Source organism: Panicum hallii, chromosome 4, assembly GCF_002211085.1.
Source record: "Panicum hallii strain FIL2 chromosome 4, PHallii_v3.1, whole genome shotgun sequence".
Lineage (NCBI taxonomy): Eukaryota > Viridiplantae > Streptophyta > Magnoliopsida > Poales > Poaceae > Panicum > Panicum hallii.
In genome coordinates this window covers 52333750-52353305 of record NC_038045.1, presented here as the reverse complement: position 1 = coordinate 52353305, position 19556 = coordinate 52333750, and the positions used below count along the sequence as shown (strand labels likewise).

Genomic DNA, 19556 nt, shown 5'->3' with positions numbered 1-19556 from the left:
GTCCACGCCTTTGCAAGGAGTTTATGGATGGTGTTGAAGCCTTCATTAAGAACGCGAAGAAAGATATGGTGGACAATGGTATACAGTATCTCTATTGCCCATGCAAAAATTGCAAAAATGAGAAGCGATATCTTCAAGAGCACGTGTTGAAATCACACTTGATCAAACGTGGATTCATGGAGGATTATCGATGTTGGAATAAACACGGTGAAGAAGGACTTAATGAAGCAGAGAGTAGGGATTCCTATGTGGAGAGGGAGGTCCATAGCGTTGTCGAAGAAGAGGACGACGATGTGGACGAGGCGGATATACTAGGGTTGAGCAATGCCAACATCATGGAACAGGTACTAATCAAACCTGGCCCCATAATAAAGCTTACAATTAGTATAATAAGGTCGTGCTAATATGACTTTTCATGTCTGGCTTGACAGGTTGATAACATAGAGGAGATGGTTTGCAACGCTGACAGACACGGCGACGATGAGTTCAAAGGATGCGAATTCGGAAAGTACAAGAGGATGATCGAAGACTCTAAGAAACCTTTCTATCCTGGTTGTGGATTGAAATACTCAAGGCTATTTGCAATGGTGAAGCTTTTCCAGTTGAAAGCAATCCACGGATGGAGTGATGGCAGTTTCAAGGAGTTGTTAGCACTCCTTAAGGACATGCTTCCACAAGGCAACACCGTCCCTGAGACCGTTTATGAGGCCAAACAGATTATCTGCCCGTTGGGATTGGAGGTGGAAAAGATCCATGCGTGCAAGAATGATTGCATTCTCTATCATGGCTCGAATTATCAGGACCCTGAGAAGTGCCCTGTTTGTGGACTCGATCGATTCAACCGTAGAAAAGATGGTGGTGATGATGAGGACTGCAACAGAACAAAGGGCGGACCTAAAAAGGTGTTTTGGTACTTTCCAATTGTTCCACGATTGGTGCGTTGGTTTGCAAACAAAAAGGAGTCAGAATTGTTGCGATGGCACAAGGAGAAGCATAAGGTGGACGGGTTGATAAGACATCCTGCTGATGCCACACAATGGCGGAACATAGATTTGCGATATCCTAAATTTGCGGAAGATCCGAGGAATATTAGGATTGCAATGAGCACAGATGGCATGAACCCATTCATGAACAATAGCACACATAGCACCTGGCCAATTGTTCTGACGATATACAACCTTCCGCCTTGGTTGTGTAACAAACGAAAGTACATTATGCTGTCGGGCTTGATACCGGGGCCACATCAACCTGGGAATGACATCGACACTTATTTCAGTCCTTTGGTTGACGATCTGAAGTTGCTGTGGTGTGAAGGAGTGGAGGTCTGGGATGAGTACAAGCGTGAGTACTTTCAGCTTCGAGCCATTTTGTTCGCGACTATCAGTGACTCTCCAGCGGCACGGAACTTGTCCGGACAGAGCAAGAAAGTAGGTTGCGGGTGCCCACATTGTTTGAGAGAGACAGACTCTGAGTACTTGAGTGAGTTAAAAAAATAGTGTACATGGGACATAGACGCTACCTTGGAATGAAACACCCGTTTCGGAACATGTGTGATCACTTCAACGGTAAGGCCGAGAAGAGGCGTCCTCCTCCGCATTTCTCAGGTCATGATGTCTACAAAATGGTTAAGAATGTCCATGTTGTCCTCGGTAAGCGGAAAGGAGAGAAGAAAGGCAAGAGGGGCAAGAAGGTCGTTGTTGAAGAAGATGACATGTGGAAGAAGCAGTCGATTTTCTGGGAGCTACCGTATTGGAAGGACTTAGACGTCCGTCACTCTATTGATGTGATGCACGTGGAGAAGAATGTCTGTGAGAGCCTTCTCGGCACATTGCTTAACATGGACGGAAAAACGAAAGATCACGCACATGCACGAGCTGATCTGAAGAAAATGAAAATTAGAGAAGAGTTGTGGCTCAATGATGACTCCGTTAAAGGAATGGAGCTGCCCACATCATGCATCACCCTGTCAAAGAATGAGAAGAAGGAGTTTTGCGAGTTCTTGAAAAGTGTGAAAGTTCCAACTGGCTACTCAACAAACGTCTCGAAGCTTGTATCAATGCCTGATCTAAAGCTATCTCCCGGCATAAAGTCTCATGATTACCATGTATTGCTGACGCAGATGATTGCCGTAGGAATTCGGAATATCCTACCGGTCAATGTTCGGGAGGCTATTATGAACCTTTGCTTTTTCTTTAATGCAATTGGTCAAAAGGTTCTAAGTGAAGAAGATCTTGAGTCATTGGAAAAGAAGCACTATGAAACTTTGTGCGTTCTTGAGATGTATTTTCCACCTGCCTTTTTCGATATCAGCCTTCATTTCACGGGCCATCTTATCAAGGAGATAAAGCTACTTGGTCCTGTGTTCCTTCACCAGATGTATGCGTACGAGAGATTCAACGGCATCTTGAAGTCACTAGTAAGAAATCGAGCTTTCCCCGAGGGCAGCATGGTACAAGGATATTGTACAGAGGAAGCCATTGAGTGGGCTCTAAACTACGCTGACCCGAGTAACCCGGTTGGTGTTCCCAAGTCTCGTCATGAGGGGAGGCTCACAGGCACGGGGACGATCGGGAAGAAGGCTATAATTCCAGATCGAGATTTATTTCATAGGGCTCATTTCCACGTGTTGCAACAAATGGACATTGTGTCTGAGTACTTTGATGAGCACAAGGAGCTGTTGCTTAGAGAGAATCCTCTACACAGTGAATCATGGTTAGCAAAGGAACACATGAACAAATTCTGTGGTTGGCTCCGGAATCGAATTTCACGATCAGATACTCCTATAAGTGAACAACTCAAAATTTTGGCTCTTGGTCCTATATTCACCGTTATGACATACCAAGGGTATGACATAAATGGATACACGTTCTACACCGAACGACAAGATAAGAAAAGCATGTATCAGAATAGTGGTGTACGTGTTGATGCTTACGATGTTAACGGAGAGGACAAAACTACGTACTATGGTCAAATACAAGAGATATGGGAGCTTGACTTTCACGGTTTTAAAATTGCTCTTTTCCGTTGCAATTGGGTTGATGCAAATAGAGGTGTACAAAAAGACAAGTACGGGTTCGTTAGTGTCGATCTTAGCCGTCACGGATACAAGACGGACCCTTTCGTCCTCGCACAACATGTGGCTCAAGTGTTCTATGTTTCTGACACCACAAACAAAAGACTCAAGGTGGTTATACCTGGAAAACGGCGAATCGTCGGTGTTGAGAATGCGGTCGACGAGGAAGAGTTTGATCAGTTTGATGAGATACCTCCTTTCGCCACCTCAATGATCAAGCCAAGAATACCATCGGCCAACGAAACTCCCTACTTGCGCAACGACCATAAAGAAAAAGTCAAGAATTTCAAAAAACCAAGGGAACAACGGAAAGTAGCAAAATGATTGGGCACACAATGTATATTAATTGTTCCTTTGTCAAGTATGGGAATTGTGTGACTTTAATTGTTCCTTTGTGAAATATGGTAAAAGTGTGACTTTAATTGTGCCTTTGTGAGATATGATAATGTGTGAATATTTGTGAAGTACGAATTCATATTTGTGAGATATGAATATGTGTGAATTTTCAGTTACAGAACTAAATGGTTGTGACTTTAATTGTTCTGGACATTCAGTTCTGGAACTGAACATGAAAGGCGAGACGCGCGTTACCTACGACGCGTCGCTCATATAACAATGCGCGACGAGCCGTAGGTAATGCGCGTCGTGCATTCCCTATGCAAAACCTAGAGGCTCCGGGAGGAACCCAGGGACCCTGGGGCACTTGTGCCTAAAGAGAGAAAACAAAAAAAAAGTTACCCCGGTTGGGGGTCCGAGGCCACCGGGCTCAACCCGCAGGGTACCACGAACAGATTGGACGGGTTCGACCGGCAAGGGAGCCCTCGGGTCCCAGACCCACACCGCCAGCATGGGCAAAGAGAGGAAACTGCGGCTCAAAGATACATGTATTGTAATTTCGAAACGGCAAAGACCGCCCAAGCTTATAAGCTGGACGCACTCGCCCTGCGTTGGCGAGGTGGGACAAAATCCCCTCCCAACGCGCGCCTGATCAGGCAACCATCTCGGGGGCATCAAAGGCAAGACGCGCGTTACCTACGACGCGTCGCACATGACGTCGCGCATATCATGCGCGACGCGCCGTAGGTAACGCGGGTCGCGCATAAGACCACGAACAGATTGAACGGGTTTGACCCGCATGGAGCCCTCGGGGCCCAGTCCCACACCAATGCGCGACGGGCTATGGGTACCGCGCGTCGCGCATTCCCCGGTATCTGCAATTATTTTTCCGGTTCTAAGGGGGTCCGGGCAGAACCTAGAGGGTCCGGGCGGAAAACACTTGTGCCTAAATAGAGAAAACAAAAAAAAGTTACCCCGGTTGGGGGTCCGGGGCCACCGGGCTCAACCCGCAGGGTACCATGAACAGATTGAACGGGTTCGACCGGCAAGGGAGCCCTGGGGCCCCAGACCCACACCGCCAGCATGGGCAAAGAGAGGAAACTGCGGCTCAAAGGTACATGTATTGTAATTTCGAAACGGCAAAGACCGCCCAAGCTTATAAGCTGGACGCACTCGCCTTGCGTTCGCGAGGTGGGACAAAATCCCCTCCCAACGCGCGCCTGATCAGGCAACCATCTCGAGGGCGTCAAAGGCGAGACGCGCGTTATCTACGGCGCGTCGCGCATGGAGATGCGCGACGCGCCTTAGGCACGGGACCACGTCGCGCATTTAGAACGCGCCGCTCGGCCTTCTTGGGACTTAGGTCAAATTTTGAAATCGTTCACACCCGTTCTCTGCTCCCCGCCGCCGCGCCGTCCTCTCGCGCCGCCCGTCGTCGTTGAGCCAGACCGTCACTCCCTCGCGGCCGTCGTCCCTGGACCCGCAGCGCCGCTCCGCGCTATCGGCGCCCCCCGGGCCCGAGCTCCCGTCCCCGCGAGTGCCGCCGCCGTCGAGCCTTCCCCGAGCCGTCGCGCCGTCATCCACGGCCCCGCGGCGCCGCCCCAAGCCACCGTAGCGTCGTCCACTGCCGCCGTAGGTGAGCTTTCCCTCTTTCTAATTAGTCAGTGTTCATACCCTACATATGGATGTATGAGGCAAGAAACATCTTCCATGGACACACATAGTATGTTTTGCTACACAGAATTGAAAACAAATCAAATTATCAAGAGCAAAAAGAGACCAACCTAGCCAAATAAAAAAAAGAGCGGTTAATGACCAAAGATTAAGTCATATATTTCAAAAAATGGAGATTACTTTGCGAGAATATGTATCACTAAAGCATTAAGCATGTCTAGGCCTAGGTATGGGATTCATGCGGTTACTCTATGGTTGTATCTGATTCGGAGCGTTTACTCTATGGTTGTATCTGTTTTTTTTTCTTTCTCGTGTAGCACGATGTCCAGTGGTCCGGACAGTGTGCAGCAAGCTACAGGCGGTGAGGATAGTGTGCAGCAACCTACAGATGACAGAGCATCATCAGGACGGCCGGCACGGTCACAGTCAGGAGCTAGCACGTCTGGTGCTGGCAGAAAGAAAAGGTCACAGACAACGTGGCCATCAGATGTGAAAAGTTGTGGCCGGCTCAATTCTGAGGCAGCACCCGAAGACCCGTCAATCTTGGTGAGATTAGCACGGGTTTGTGGCCTCACTGCCCGGCAAAGGGTGCCACTCACCTTGGAACATTTCGATGACTTGTCTTGGGACGACAAAAAGAGAATCTTCGAAAATAATATTCAACCCTATGTTGAATATCCGATAGAGTTGCACGATAAGGCTACGAAGCATGCTATGAAGATCATCTCTAAAGCCTGGAGGAGCTACAAGAACAAGTAAAGTGTTGTCACTTACTATTGTCATTTACTAACATTTTTTCATTATCTACTGTCACTTATGCAGATTTATTGTTTCGTCGTGCAGGCTTTTAAAGTGTTGGAAGAAGAAAGAGAACCCTTTTGACAAGTATGCGGACTTGACCAAAGAAGCCTGGGATGAGCTTGTTCAAAAGTGGAATACTCCCGAGTTCCAACAGTCAAGTGAGTATTTTCGGGGTCTCCGAGTGTGGAACGAGCTTGACCACCACCTTGGCTCAGCGGGATATGCTGGAAAGCAATGCAAGTGGGAGCAGGAGGATGAGATGCTGGCAGAGAGGGGCATTGAGAATCCCTATGAATCGTTTGAGGGACGGCTGGCACCATTTATGCGTGCTAGGTCAAAGCTCACGGAGGATGGCAATATCAATTTCTACAGCACGAGCGCTGAGGAAGTTGCTCAAAGGGCTTTGATAGAGAGCAGCCAAGGTTCAAATGAAGGAGTGAGAGAGTTTGATGCGCTCACCAGGGCTTTGGGAACCCGTGAGCAATGGGGTCGTGTCCGTGGTGTTTCCAGTCAGTTAACCTGGAAGGAGGGGTTCCCTGAACACAAAGGCAGATACCGGAAGCGGACTCGAGACTCCTCATCAAAGGTTGACATAGATGAGATCAAAAAGCAGGTGAAGATGGAGATGTATGGAGAGCTAAAGACTGATATCGAGTCTCAGGTGACGATGAAGATGTTTGGAGAGCTAAAGACCATCTTCGAGTCTCAGGGATTGTCATTCCCTGATTTGCCGGGGAGTACGATGAGTGAAGAGAGAAGGGACAGCTTCGCTTGTACTGCAGCGGGTGCTTCTCAAAGTAGAGGGAAAGAGAGGGCAATTGTGCCTACATCAGTGGAGCCGGATACGATAGATGGCTTGGCTCGTCCGACCCGATGCAGTCTTCTCGTGCAGCTGGTCGGAGATTCATCTCGATTGGAGGTCGGGAACGGGCTTGTGTATCCCGGTATGTCCCAGCTTGAAGGTGTCCAGGTCAGTGCATTGGTCTTTGCCTCTCTTTTCTTTTCTCCTATTTCTTTTTGTTTTTTTTCTTTTGGTATGTACAACTTGCTTGAGATTTAAAGGCTTTGTTGTTGTTGTTGTTGTTGCAGGTCAGGGCTGATTGTGCTGTGGTCAAGATTGACTACGTGCATGAGTTTGCTAAGAATATCAAGCTGCAGGTGCCACCAGATGACATGACCACCACTTTGCGGGATGCAGTTGCGAGAAGGGTTCAGTGGCGGAGAGCTAGTATTCATATTGATCCAGCAGATGCAGATTCAGTACCGACCAGTCAACCTCAGCCACAGAGTCCTGCAGTGCCACCGACGTTTTCTGAGCCATGCCCACAGCTGCCGGATACATGGGAAGCGTTACCGGATCCGCATCCTCCTGTCCATACTCAGCCTCAGATTACCCCCCCTCCACCTGTTCCGACAGAGCCAGCTACCGCTCCCAAGAAGCCAAGCAAGGCTAATCCTGTGAGAAAGAAGCAGAGTAGGCCGATGGCGACGAAGCGGGAGATCTCAGAGGGTAAGAAAAAGGTGGATCGGATAAAACAACCGGTCACAAGGGCTTACACTTCTGAGAATCCAAAGTACAAGGTTGGAAAGTCCTTGCTTAGTGTCACTGAGCTTCGGGCAGCAGGTCAATATTGTGTGGACCTGCACAACTACTACATGCGCAATGTCAAAGAAGCCAAGGAAATCATGGTGTCATACGAAGAGCGGCACTTTCTGCAGCTTGAGGGCAGTCGTAACATCTTTATTGTTGCCTGGAGCGATTTGTTCGACCTTTTCAACCTCGACGCTTTGGATCTTTCTCTCATTCGGTGCTTTGCATTGTAAGTCGATTAAGACTTGTTTCCATTTCAATGCATTTGATAAACGTTCAACAATTTAAGTCGTTTCTATTTCAATTCATATGGATCGTGTAGGCACATGCAACAAGAGACAAGGCGTCGAACCAGAAAGAAGTGTGGGTACATTGACCCACAGATGATGACGGTGACATTTATGAATTCAGATAGAGATAGCTTGGTCAGGTGCGCACATTCAACAATTAAACTTGTTTTGATTTCAACTTGTAGCCACATGTAGTCACTTGTTTCCATTTAACACATGTAACCGCTTGTTTCCATTTCAACTTGGTTAGGTACATGGTGAAGTGCATGGGAGTACATGCTGACAAGGAGCACATTGTGGTGCCGTACAACCCAGGCGACCATTGGGTTACACTCATCATCAATGTCAGGAGCAAGCAAGTCTTCTACCTTGACTCGAGCATTCCATCAGATGAGTCGGGCGCGCCTCAGATACGTGATTATTCTCTAGTCATCTCAATTCTTGACGAGTAAGTTTGTTGTTTGCTTTAGTTTTTTATCATTTGCCCATTTCAGAAGCATTTGTAATATAACATCCGGATGTCTGTATTTAGGTCTCTTGACAGGCATCTTAGGGCCTCAGAAGGATACAAAGAGTAACGTCAAGTTGCGTTTACACATCACACCGCGTGGACGGTAACTACTATAACTAAATCGCTTTACTATTACGATGTTTTCTTGGTTCTAAGTGTCGCAAAATGCTAATTTCTATCTATCTTTGACATGTAGTGCACACGGCAACCCTCGGGTAACTCATGTGGGTTCTATGTTTGCCACAACATGCTTCTAGTTGCAGAGAAACCGGATTTCATGGTAAGAATTCTCACGTGTTCTAATTAAAAATATTTGTCTTCATCTTGTATTCTAACTGCTTGTAATTATATTTCGAAGGACGATGATGATTATTTCAATCGAACGACGCTTGGTAACGTGCAGGATATCCGAGAGAGGCTAGCGGGGTTCCTCATGATGGAGGTGATCAACAAAAAGGGGAGTTCCATTTATGATAGCACGGCAGGCGACATTGAGCTAGATTGAGAGACTTGCTTTGCATGTACTCTATTGTTCTTATCGATCATTGTTGTTTTGAGTTAGGTTGAGCCTTGTTTTGAGTTTTGGACGAGGCTAATTGATTGTACATGTGTTATATAATACTATCTTTGCTTGTGTGTATCGCACTGTGTGAATTGTATGGATGCGTGCGATGATTGCGGTGAATTCTGTGAATTGAAATCTTTTGCAGGTATTTGAATGCAACTGCCAAATCCTGGCTAGTTCCAGGATGCAGCTGGGGAAAAAAAAAGGCCCCTGTTGGGGGTAGACTAATGCAAGACGCGCCTCGCTTAGGGCGCGACTCTCAATAGGCTCCGGGGCGCCTGTGTGAAGCCAAGGCGAGACGCGCCGTAAGTGAGGCGCGTCTCTCATCTGTGACTAATGCGAGACTCCTGAGAGCCTGTGAATCCAAGGCGAGACGCGCCGTAAGTGAGGCGTGTCTCTCTGTGACTAATGTGAGACGCGCCTAGCCTAGAGCGCGTCTCGCATTTGGCTCGCAGAGAAGCCTGTGTGAAGCCAAGTCGAGACGCGCCGTAAGTGAGGCGCGTCTTGCATTTTGGTAATCTGAGACGCGTGTGAGGCGCGTCTCAGATTACTTTTTAATATGCGACGCGGTAATGCGGGACGCGACCCCTGCGCGTCTAGCATTTTGCCTAGGGCGCGTCTCAGATTAGGGCTTCTAGCGTAGTGCCTAGAACTAGGATTTCTGGCAAAGCGGAGACGGTTCAGCAGCTTCAACCCCCCAGCATGTTTTTTTTTCTTTGTTCATTGCACACGCGTTTAGTGATAGATACCCTATCATAATTTTTCCTATTTCGTTTGAAAAATAGGATAACTAGCTTGATCTGTTATTGCTTCGTTCCTCATAAGTATATATACGAAACAAAAATATTTGAATGATCTTATTACATTGAACTTTTACAAGTTGATTCCTCACAACAAACATGTTCATGGAAGATTCACATCATGTGGGTAATGAGTGACTTGTAGTATGGTATATGTGGCCATCCGTCTGTATCTACCACCAACAAGCCCCAAAATCTATCGTCCTAAGAAACAACCGGCAAAGGAACACCGAAGAACATCCAATCTCAGCCAGCAGTTTTCTTCTAGATGTCACCCCCAACGGCAAGCAAAATGGTGCATGAGCCTCTTTTGTCATGCCGGAGCAGCGGTTTTCTGCAACATAGAGGCTGCTCGCAGCAGGCTGTCTACTAATACCTCTGATTCCTCCCACTTCATGACCATTTCTTCAACTCTTAAGCATCACGTGAGTACTGGGTACAAGATTGCGTTTAGAGAGGAGAAAAAAGACACTGGAACTGAAGGTATATATGGCGCGGGTTGTACCATATTTGCTTGAAATGAAACAACAAGCGGAGCGTCACATAGCATAAGCAGTATGGCCGAGAAATTGTAGCTCAACAAGTGGAATAAATACAGTTGAGATAGGGTTTTCCAGGGAAAGTTGAGACAGTTGGCCCTCGAACAACTCTATAGGAACATAAGTGCCTTTTATTTTTTAATAAAACATATACAAATGAGTTTGTTTATATTACATTTATCCGATCCATACCGATACATGCCGATATATATAGCTACTACAATACTTCCATATTTATTATCACACTTTTAATAACATGTTCAGGTTGGCAATAGCCTACCGTAGGTTTGTAAAAATATAATACTTTCAACATTACCATGCTTCCTCAATGTAACATTATCAGATTAATCAAAGATATAGAGCAAAGCATTCATTAAATTAAATCTTCTAGCCTAGAGGCAGAAGAGGAATTGAGGATAAGTACCATCAGTCTGAGGCTGGCCTCTCTAGAAAAATTCATCTTAAAAAATTATTTAAAAAATGGCAGAGTGCAACAAATTAAAACTACTTAATTTGCGACTCAATCAGATTAGCCACTTTGCTCCTACATATAATATCATATCATATCCGTGATTTGCTTGCACTGCTTCTCGTGCATGAGCGCCTAGATCACCGGTACATTCTACATGTGGACAGGATGATATGTTCCTACCTGTGACCCACTCAATTGTTGCAGTAGGTTGTGTCCTGGCACCTTCTATCCCCCTCTACATATATATACATATTATGTGTGTGTGTGTGTATATATATATGCAACGGGCAGTATAATCTGCTCTAGCTAGCTCTTTGTTCCATCATTTGTTATTGCTGAAAATAACAATGCATACTCGAGAAGGTTCTAGAAGATTTTGAAAATGGCAAGAGAGAGAAGTTGCCATGCTTCATGGTGAAATGTGAAATACTCTAGAAACTAGATATTTATATAGTTAGATAAGCATGAGGAAAATTCTAGAGATAGATATTTTGTAAAGAAGAGTGTGGAAGTTGCCATATAGCAACACCACAATATCCATGAGCATCTATAAATAGAGGTGCTCCACTCCCCTCTTGCCATACCATGGCATAAGAGGTCTCAAGTAGGAGATGGCAAGGTTGCCATGTAGTGTAGTAGTGTTATGGTAGAGTAGCCACGTAAAAAGTGTAAGAGTCTTGTGTTGTACTAAGTTATGGTGAATAAAAGTTGAGTCCTTATATAAAGTTGGTCTCCCGTATAGGTTGGTTTCTGGGTGAAGGTCTCCTAAGTGCAGTGTGGGTATAAGGTCTGCGGAAGAAGTAGTATCATACTACTTTGGTACCGCTTCTCGGAAGTCGGTGTCAAGGCTAGGGGCACGATTTCTCAACAGTTATATATATTTATCGGTTCCATCATCTGCTCTTATTACATATTATACATCCTAGCTAGTTCTGGTGGTGATGCCAGGGGAAGAAATCAGAGATCGAGCTAGGCCATAGAGCGAGTAATAATGTAAGCAGGAGGTAAAGTGAGTGATAGTGTATCTTACATATATATAGTGCTTCAGAGGCATTTTTGGTGGGTGCTAGCTAGTTACTGCTTTGCTGGGAATAAATACTCTCAACGACCGGAGAGATGCTAGCTTGTACTCTGTGACAACCTCATCTCACATCTCAGCCTGCCTCCTGGTCCTATCTAGTGAAGAATTTTGTTTTGTCTTTGTTCCGTGGTATCCGGCGTTTATAGAGCTCCAAAGAGAGAACTAGCTAGAACGAAGCAAGAAGGCGTCACTTTAGGTGAAAAATCGCTACCACCAAAATCTATCTCCTCATATGCTAGGGAACGACTTACTACCATAGAAACGAAGAAAATTAACTGTGATTGTGGATGTAGCAGCTCGTTGTATTTTTAAGGAAAAAATATATCATTCATTTGTGCAGGCTAATATATTAGTTGCGGTTCCAGACGTTGCTATAGCGCAAGGAGGCAAGGGGAAATATATTATGCCCATGAATATTTTCATCATAAATGGATGGACAAATAGGTTTTGCTTTGTTTGATTTATCCTTTTGATTATATCCGTTCCCCATTTCTCAGCTAAATAACTGATAAATACTGTGTAATACAAAAACTGGGGTGTAAGTTATGTAGAGGCTAGAATAGCTTATTTTTTGTTAAAAAAGAAAAAGAAAAAATGGCTTATCAAGCAGTCCAATATATATAATCGCAGCAGCAAGTAATTGAAGCGCGCCCATGTTTTTTTAGGGAAACACAGGGGACGATCAGTCCGTACCTGAATAAACTTTCATTGATGCCGGCAAGCCGGTGACGGAATAGTGAGCAATTACATGAGAAAGATGGAGCTCCAGTGATCAATCTCGTGGCGCAGGTGAACCGAGAAGCGCCAACGCCAAAGTTGAGCTTCAGATTGGCAGTCGAGCAGCAGGCGGTGAAGGCTTGGGGTTTGGTTCCGGAAGACAACGCCATGTCTGATGTCTGTGCTTCCAAAGTAGCCAGCAACAGAGAAGTATCATGGTGGGTAGTGAGCGAGGGGGTGCACCACCTGTTGAGGTGTGACAGTCCAGATCTGTGTCACCGACGGCATCACGTCAGGGTTCCAGCCGATGCGGCGCCAGAAGGATTGGGCGAAGGGGCACCGAGTGATCCGCTGGCGCCATTGAAGAGCTCACAGCCATCTGCGTCGAGGACGTTCTTCTTCTTCGAGTTGGCTCTGCACTGGATGCGATTTTGGAGTAGCAGCCAGGCAAACAACTTGACTTTCGGAGGAGCATAATTGTGCCACACAAGTCATAGGTTGCGTCTGAGGCAGTCGCCAGCTTGTAGATCTTGCTAGTGACGAGTCCGTTGGCCGTTGTTGGCCGTTGAAGCGTCCATGTGTCCTTCTCAACTCACCATTCACCAATTTGCTGCTGCTTGGCACAAGGAAGCTGCACCACCTACTGTTATTGAATAGCCTCCTATCCATCTCCCGTGTCCAACTGAAGGTTGCGATCTCCGCAGATAGCATTCTGGTGGCACGATGCCAGATGCTACTCTAACATGATACTTATTATTATTGCTTGGTGGGTGTAATATAGTACGGCAATGTGCGAGTGCATTTCATTGTTGCACTCAATTATACTGATATTATGAGTTTCCATATCTCAGCAAACTATGCATGTGGTCCAAATGTTGGGTCCCCACCCGTCCAAGATCACTAGGTCATCATGGCAATGGTTGTGTAAGCACTGTGGTGACAATCAACCACCCCTTTCCATCTGTGCCAGAGTTCAGTCCAACAAATGATATGCACATCATGGTCTACTGATTGCTCATCATTTTATCAATGGATGAGTTTATCAATACACTTTTACACAACAGATACCTAAGGATGACGAAACCCATTGGCATGCATGTACATCTGCCAACAATAAAAGAGTAAACTCAGGAAGTCAATAGGTTACATGTACAACTGTGCGTCTGTATTGTGAGATCCTGAAAATGATGTGTACAATTCAGAACCTGTAATATGTGATCTAGTTGATGATGTGATATGTCCTAATTGTGTACTGCTTGTACATGTTCCCTTCTCGCCTGTGGTGGGGAAGTAAAAGCGAAAGTTTTTCTACTGAATATCCACTGCACACCAGTTGCGGCAGTTAAAATTGTTGAGCCTACAATGTCCATGGGTCTATCCATCCTCTGCCATTTGAAAAAGCAGTTCCAACTCATGCTGTAGCATGCAAAGACTGTCCGTCAAGCATCCAAAATGTTAGGCAGCTTGCATCATTCAGAACCTGTAATAGGTTAAAATGACAAAACATTAAGAAGAGTAAGGTCATAAGCAGAAACACACAGGTTTCTGACAAACTGCTTGATCAAAAATCTTTTGCAAAGGATATATACCAGCAGCCACTCATAAGCCAACAGTAATATTCCACAACTTCGTTCAGAGCAAAGCTCGAGCAACTATAAATACGAACTGTATCCTCCACCGAGAGGTACTCTTGGATAGAATACTGCTTGGATCGAGAGGCTAGGGCAACATCTGAAGCCAATACTCTGGTAAGGAAAAATGATTAGCTTGATCACAATAAAGGACTCATGATTAATACCAACTTTTATTTATAGCCAGTAGCAAAAACTAAATAATATCACCTGAAGCATCACATATGCAATTTATCACCTACCTCCAGAACCTTAAATGCAAGATGTCACTAATTTCCTATGGAAAGTGATGCACTAACTGATGGTGGTAGTTTGCAGTACAAGTAGAATTGATAGGTTGTCTAACTTGGAATGCTGTAGCTAAAATAGAATTACTAAACGAATTAGCACATCAGATACTGGGTAAGACATCTCTTAAAGTAAAAGGCATTGGACTACTGGTTAGAAAAAGCTCCAAGGAATGTCAGATAATTCTGGGTGCAATCCTTACCGGAATACACACTATGTCACCTTGCGTGTTGGTTAGTACTGGAAGTGTACGTCTTACAGCAGCAGGAATACATTTAAGGATCTGAAGAGCTTTCTGTGCTGACTGTTGCAAATATCTGTAGTGGTGTGGGGCATTATCCATTTGCATCTTGCCACTGGAAACTTTTGGATCACTCAGGTTCTCTTCCACTGAATGGATGTTACAAACTTCAGCAAGGAACAACCAGTCAGCATCAACCATGTGCCGGACTTCAAGACTTCCATCCAGATTCACATTACAAATCTTGGACAGATATTCCTCATTTTCATGCAAACATATTTCATTCACATCTTCTGGAGCTTTCCATGTAATCAAGAATCTGCTCATGAAGTGACATGTTTCGCCAGGACAAAGGCTCAAGACATTACAATCAGGAAATTTTGTTTCCTCCATATCATGTTCTTCATCTTTATGTTCTTTCGCAACAAATTTATTTTGCTCATCTGTTCGCAAGTAACAGAGCTTTTCTAATGTAAAATCATCTATTATGTTGAGATCCTTTGCTTTGTTCAGAACATCTATGGAAGATTTAGAATACACAAAAGGTATGTTGGAGTGGTTCTGTATAAACTGATTGGATCGTAAAAGTCCTTCAAGGACTATCTGATCAATCTTGGGTACTGGAGGTGCCCGCTCTTCGTAGGAACACTTGTAGGAAATTTCAGCAGAAGATGACTCCATCCAATCAACAGAACAACAAACGAGTACTTTTGAACCTTTAGACCTTGGAGCAGCACAAAGGTAACAACCAGCTACGGTAAGGGCAGCCTGCATGAGAATCAAGCAATGCTGAATGAATTCTAAGCAACTACATGATGACTGATCATGTAAGCACATATGTTTTATCTTTCATATATCATGCGCCAGCATACTGCGCCACATAATGGCTGTCCTACTCTCATTTGATCATGTCCGAAGTTATCAGGACAACACTGAAACACCAAAGTCAAACAAACCTTGCAGGGAATGGTACGAATGTAATCCAGGAGCAGTCGAGCAGATCTACCACGAAGTGGCCTGTGCCTCTGTGAAACAAACTGCAAGGATAAAAAAGAATAATTGAAGAGTTTTCTCAAAAGCTCTTACTACCAAGTACCAACAATGGATGAAAGGCATCAAATTTAATACACACCTGCAAGATATATGCTAAATAATGTAAAAGACAAAGGTCGTCAACATTTAATGGATCAAGTTTTTCCAGGTCAATAACAGCATATCCATACTGCAATACAGTAAATAATTTTTAAGGAGAATGTGTCAGCCTACAAAATACAATAATCGCCCAAGACTAGGAGACTTCACATCTAAGTAGAGAGCATAGGTGGACCTCCAATATTGACACAGACTTCTTTGAGATCATACTCCAGGTACCATCAACACATGTCCTTGCCAACCGGCATGCGCTTATCAGTTTATGAACTCCGGAGAGAAAGGTACCTGATTCAAATTTTGTGGACAACCAAATGTTTTTCATTATTCCTGGATACAAGATGAAACTCCACCAACAAGTGGTTATTCAAGAGAATACTAAAGGGCAAATGGACAACAAGTCAGTTTGTTGCCATAAATAGCATGGCACCTAATCACATCTAATCATCAGGGATGTCAGGCAAACAAGACCTTTGGTTTGTGCAAAATGTAGTCATCTCAACCAAGCTGAGCAAATGTTTCAAATTTCTATGGACCGCACATTTCAAGTTATTATTTCAAAATGCAGTTGATTATTAACTAAAAGAATGTGTGACTTTGACAAAAATATCCTTCTTGCACGATATACCATTAAATCAAATAGCTAACAAATGTTCGATCAATTAGCCGGAGCCCGGGTATTCTCTAAGATTGACCTCCGCTCCGGATATCATCAGATCAAGATCAGGTCTAGTGACATTCCAAAAGTGAATCAAACAAGGCAGCTTTAAGTACAGCTGTAAACCTTCAGTAGATAAATTTCTCAAAGATGCCCGAATCCTGTTTCTAGCATACATCATACTATTATTTGTTGGATCTTCCACCCAGGATTGATTACTACCTCGACATATCTGTGAAAAATGATTGGCAATCAGGTAATTGCAACACAAAAAGAAGATCATTCTTAAACAGACTGACAGCACCAATCATTGGCGATAATTCTCAAAATTGTCCACAAGAAATGATTTATCATAAAAAAAAGGATGAATCCACATAAAAAAATAACTTTTATTTGTTCCAATTGAGAAATCATTGGATTTTGTAAGAAATGCAATAAAATGAAAGATAAGACATATGGCCAATCTCCAGAATCAGAAATCCTGATAAAATGTCTGCACAAAAAAATGAACCGCTAACATTTTCTTTCAAATTAGGCATCCACTGGTAACGCATTCTAATTCCATATATATTGAGATTTAGGCTCACCTTATACATATCATCTTTTGAAAAATCAAGCATGGGCCGCACAAGAAGAACACCATACCGTCGAAAGTTCTCTCCATCATATTTTAGATTAGGCGCAAACAATTGAGACACAAAAGCTGTACCAGCAAGCCCTAAAATTCCACTATTGCGAGATAGTCTGAGAACAAAGAGCTCAGCCTGCGTTTATAAGACTGGACTCAGTGAGGCACAAACAAATACCTAAAGTATTATTGTACATCAGTACCATGAAATCGAAATACACATCATGCAAGTACACAGTACATTCAAAAACATCAATTTGACGGTTCAATGAAGTACTGTTAGAGTATAAAAAGAAAAGGCTATTCAAATTAAACCTAAAGCATTTGTTCCAGTTCCAGCTACTTACCTAAAACCTTCAAAAACTAGTGTAGTAGTACAAGGGAACATGCTGTTTACTATTGGGAACTAATTCTTATTTGTTAAAGAGTAAAATGCACGGATTAACAAACTTACTATGGAGTGTCATGGACCTTTATCTGCAGTTTCCAAGTTCATGGACCTAGATGACACTCCACCACACATCCATTTCAATCTTTGGTAAACCACAACTCTAAATTGGGGATAACTTCTCCATTAACATCAACCAGGTTATGTGCTACTGAGAACTATTCTTATTTGTTGAATCATAATTATAAAATGGGGATAATTTCTGCATTAACACCAAAAGATAAATAATAATACAAATCATCTTTAACAGACCTGGTCATCAGAGTGGTGTGCAATAAGCAAGACTCCTATTTGTTGCTTTATACAGATGTCCAATAATTTTTGGTACCTGAATTTATTAACAAATGAAGCTTAACCAAGCTGAATATGTTCTCCATATGTGAATAAATTGACACAAATATTCCACAAAGGCCACGTTAGCACCAGTTTGGTTAATGATATTTGTAGAAGGTATGAGATGAGTCTTCCATAGTTGTGAGCATTAAGAAGGCTATTTTGTGGTAGAAGTCGTCAATAATGTCCTGACACAAGTTTCACATGCATTGCAGATAATACGAGAACAAATTAAATATAAAAAAATTTAACATTGAGCCACTAAATGCCATGTTTGCAACAAGTAAAGTTATCCCGGTAGCATCATCATGTTAGTGTGGCAAAGGAGCAGAGGTGATAAGTACCTGACTTCACGGGCCGCCTCTTGCACATGCCCTTGTTTTGGGCGACCATCTGGCCACTCACATCTAGCAATCTCACACTCAACCCCTGCAACAAAATCACAGAACCTCATAAACAGAACAACGCCAAAGGTGCAAGTTCAGCTATGTGACAGCAACGCCCAAATCCTCCAAAACAAACCATACATAAAGATTACTCGGCCAGGTTCAGCACCACAACCGGAGCGTGTGTGCAGATGCTAGAGATTTGGTCATTTCTTAGTGAACTAGACATGGTGAGAAAGCCCTAAACTCTAAAAACTGTGCGCAGGAAGGCGCTGAAGCTCAAACAGTTAACTTGACGAGATTAAGTATATGAGGTTACCCATGCCGCGCATGCGGTCACGCACTAGGCGCGCCTCGTCGGAGCTCTCGGGACGCAGTCCGTGGTCGACGACGACGCCCAGAAGCCCGTCCACGAATGCCGAGGCATCGGAGCCCTCCTCGCCGGCGGCCTTCCGCCCCGCCGCCTTCTTCCATGCCGCGGCGAGCACGCACAGCGCCATGGAGTCCGGCCCGCCGGAGACCCCCACCGCTGCAACCGACCAGCCAATTAACCGGAAGGACGAACTAACCTACCGAAACAAAATGGGACTGAAACAGCGGAGGGGGTAGGAGGGGCGAACCAATGCGGTGGTACGGGTGGATGCCGGCGAGGGCCATGCGGCGGTCGAAGGAGGCGTGGTAAGGGGCGAGCGACGAGGAGGGGGTGGCGGAGAAGGACGCGGAGCAGCGGAATAGGAGGAGGCGGCGAAGCCGGAGGCACGGGGAGGGCGAGGGGCGGAGGGAGAGGAGGAGCGGCGGCATGGCCCGAGTTGGGGGAGATACTGACAACGGAAGCAGGGTTTAATGCTCCTGGCGAGGCAGGAGAAGCGGCGGCGTCCGGCGAGCAGTCCGCGCCGCCGCCGCCGACGAGGTCCTGGAGGACGAGTGGCGGCCGGGACGAGCGGAGGCGGCGGCAGCGTGCACTGGAATCCAATCCAAAGCAATCCGTTTTCGTCCCCAGGGCCGAACCAGCCCAATACAAAAGCAATTGAGCCCAAACCATTAAACCTCACCCGGCTCTACCAAATTGCAATGCCTGCAAAGGTGTTGCCTAAGGAAGAAGCAAATATTGACATATCATCCTCTCATGCTTGCCATGCCTTCCATTCATATCAGAAAAGATTTACTGCCTGTATGTGCTTCTTACTTTTTATTATTTTTCTTTTCCTTCACCATCATGCATGCCTCTCCGCTCCTGATATTAGCGGCTAGCAGACTCGTAAGGAAACAAGAGGCACCCTCAATAGTTTGAAGTACTGATATATAGGCATGCCGGTGGATCGACTTGGTTGCATCATGTTGCAA

At 44.8% G+C, this 19556-nt stretch overlaps 1 protein-coding gene across 2 annotated transcripts; it reads right to left on the bottom strand.

Annotated features, from left to right (window-relative positions):
* Window positions 1-13444: 13444 nt before the first annotated feature.
* Window positions 13445-19189, bottom strand: LOC112889635. Of its 2 annotated transcripts, XM_025956364.1 has the most exons (12): window positions 18833-19189; window positions 18532-18741; window positions 18171-18255; window positions 17746-17821; window positions 17005-17181; window positions 16544-16649; window positions 15938-16047; window positions 15743-15832; window positions 15567-15647; window positions 14572-15378; window positions 14040-14195; window positions 13445-13930 (listed from the first exon to the last, which is right to left on the bottom strand). In XM_025956364.1, exons 1-11 carry the CDS (start codon window positions 19011-19013, stop codon window positions 14103-14105), a joined length of 2016 nt encoding a protein of 671 aa, XP_025812149.1. In that variant the 5' UTR covers window positions 19014-19189; the 3' UTR covers window positions 13445-13930; window positions 14040-14102. The 2 variants fall into 2 exon arrangements, with proteins under 2 accessions (XP_025812149.1, XP_025812151.1); XM_025956366.1 differs by lacking the exon at window positions 15743-15832.
* Between the last annotated feature and the right edge of the window lie 367 nt (window positions 19190-19556).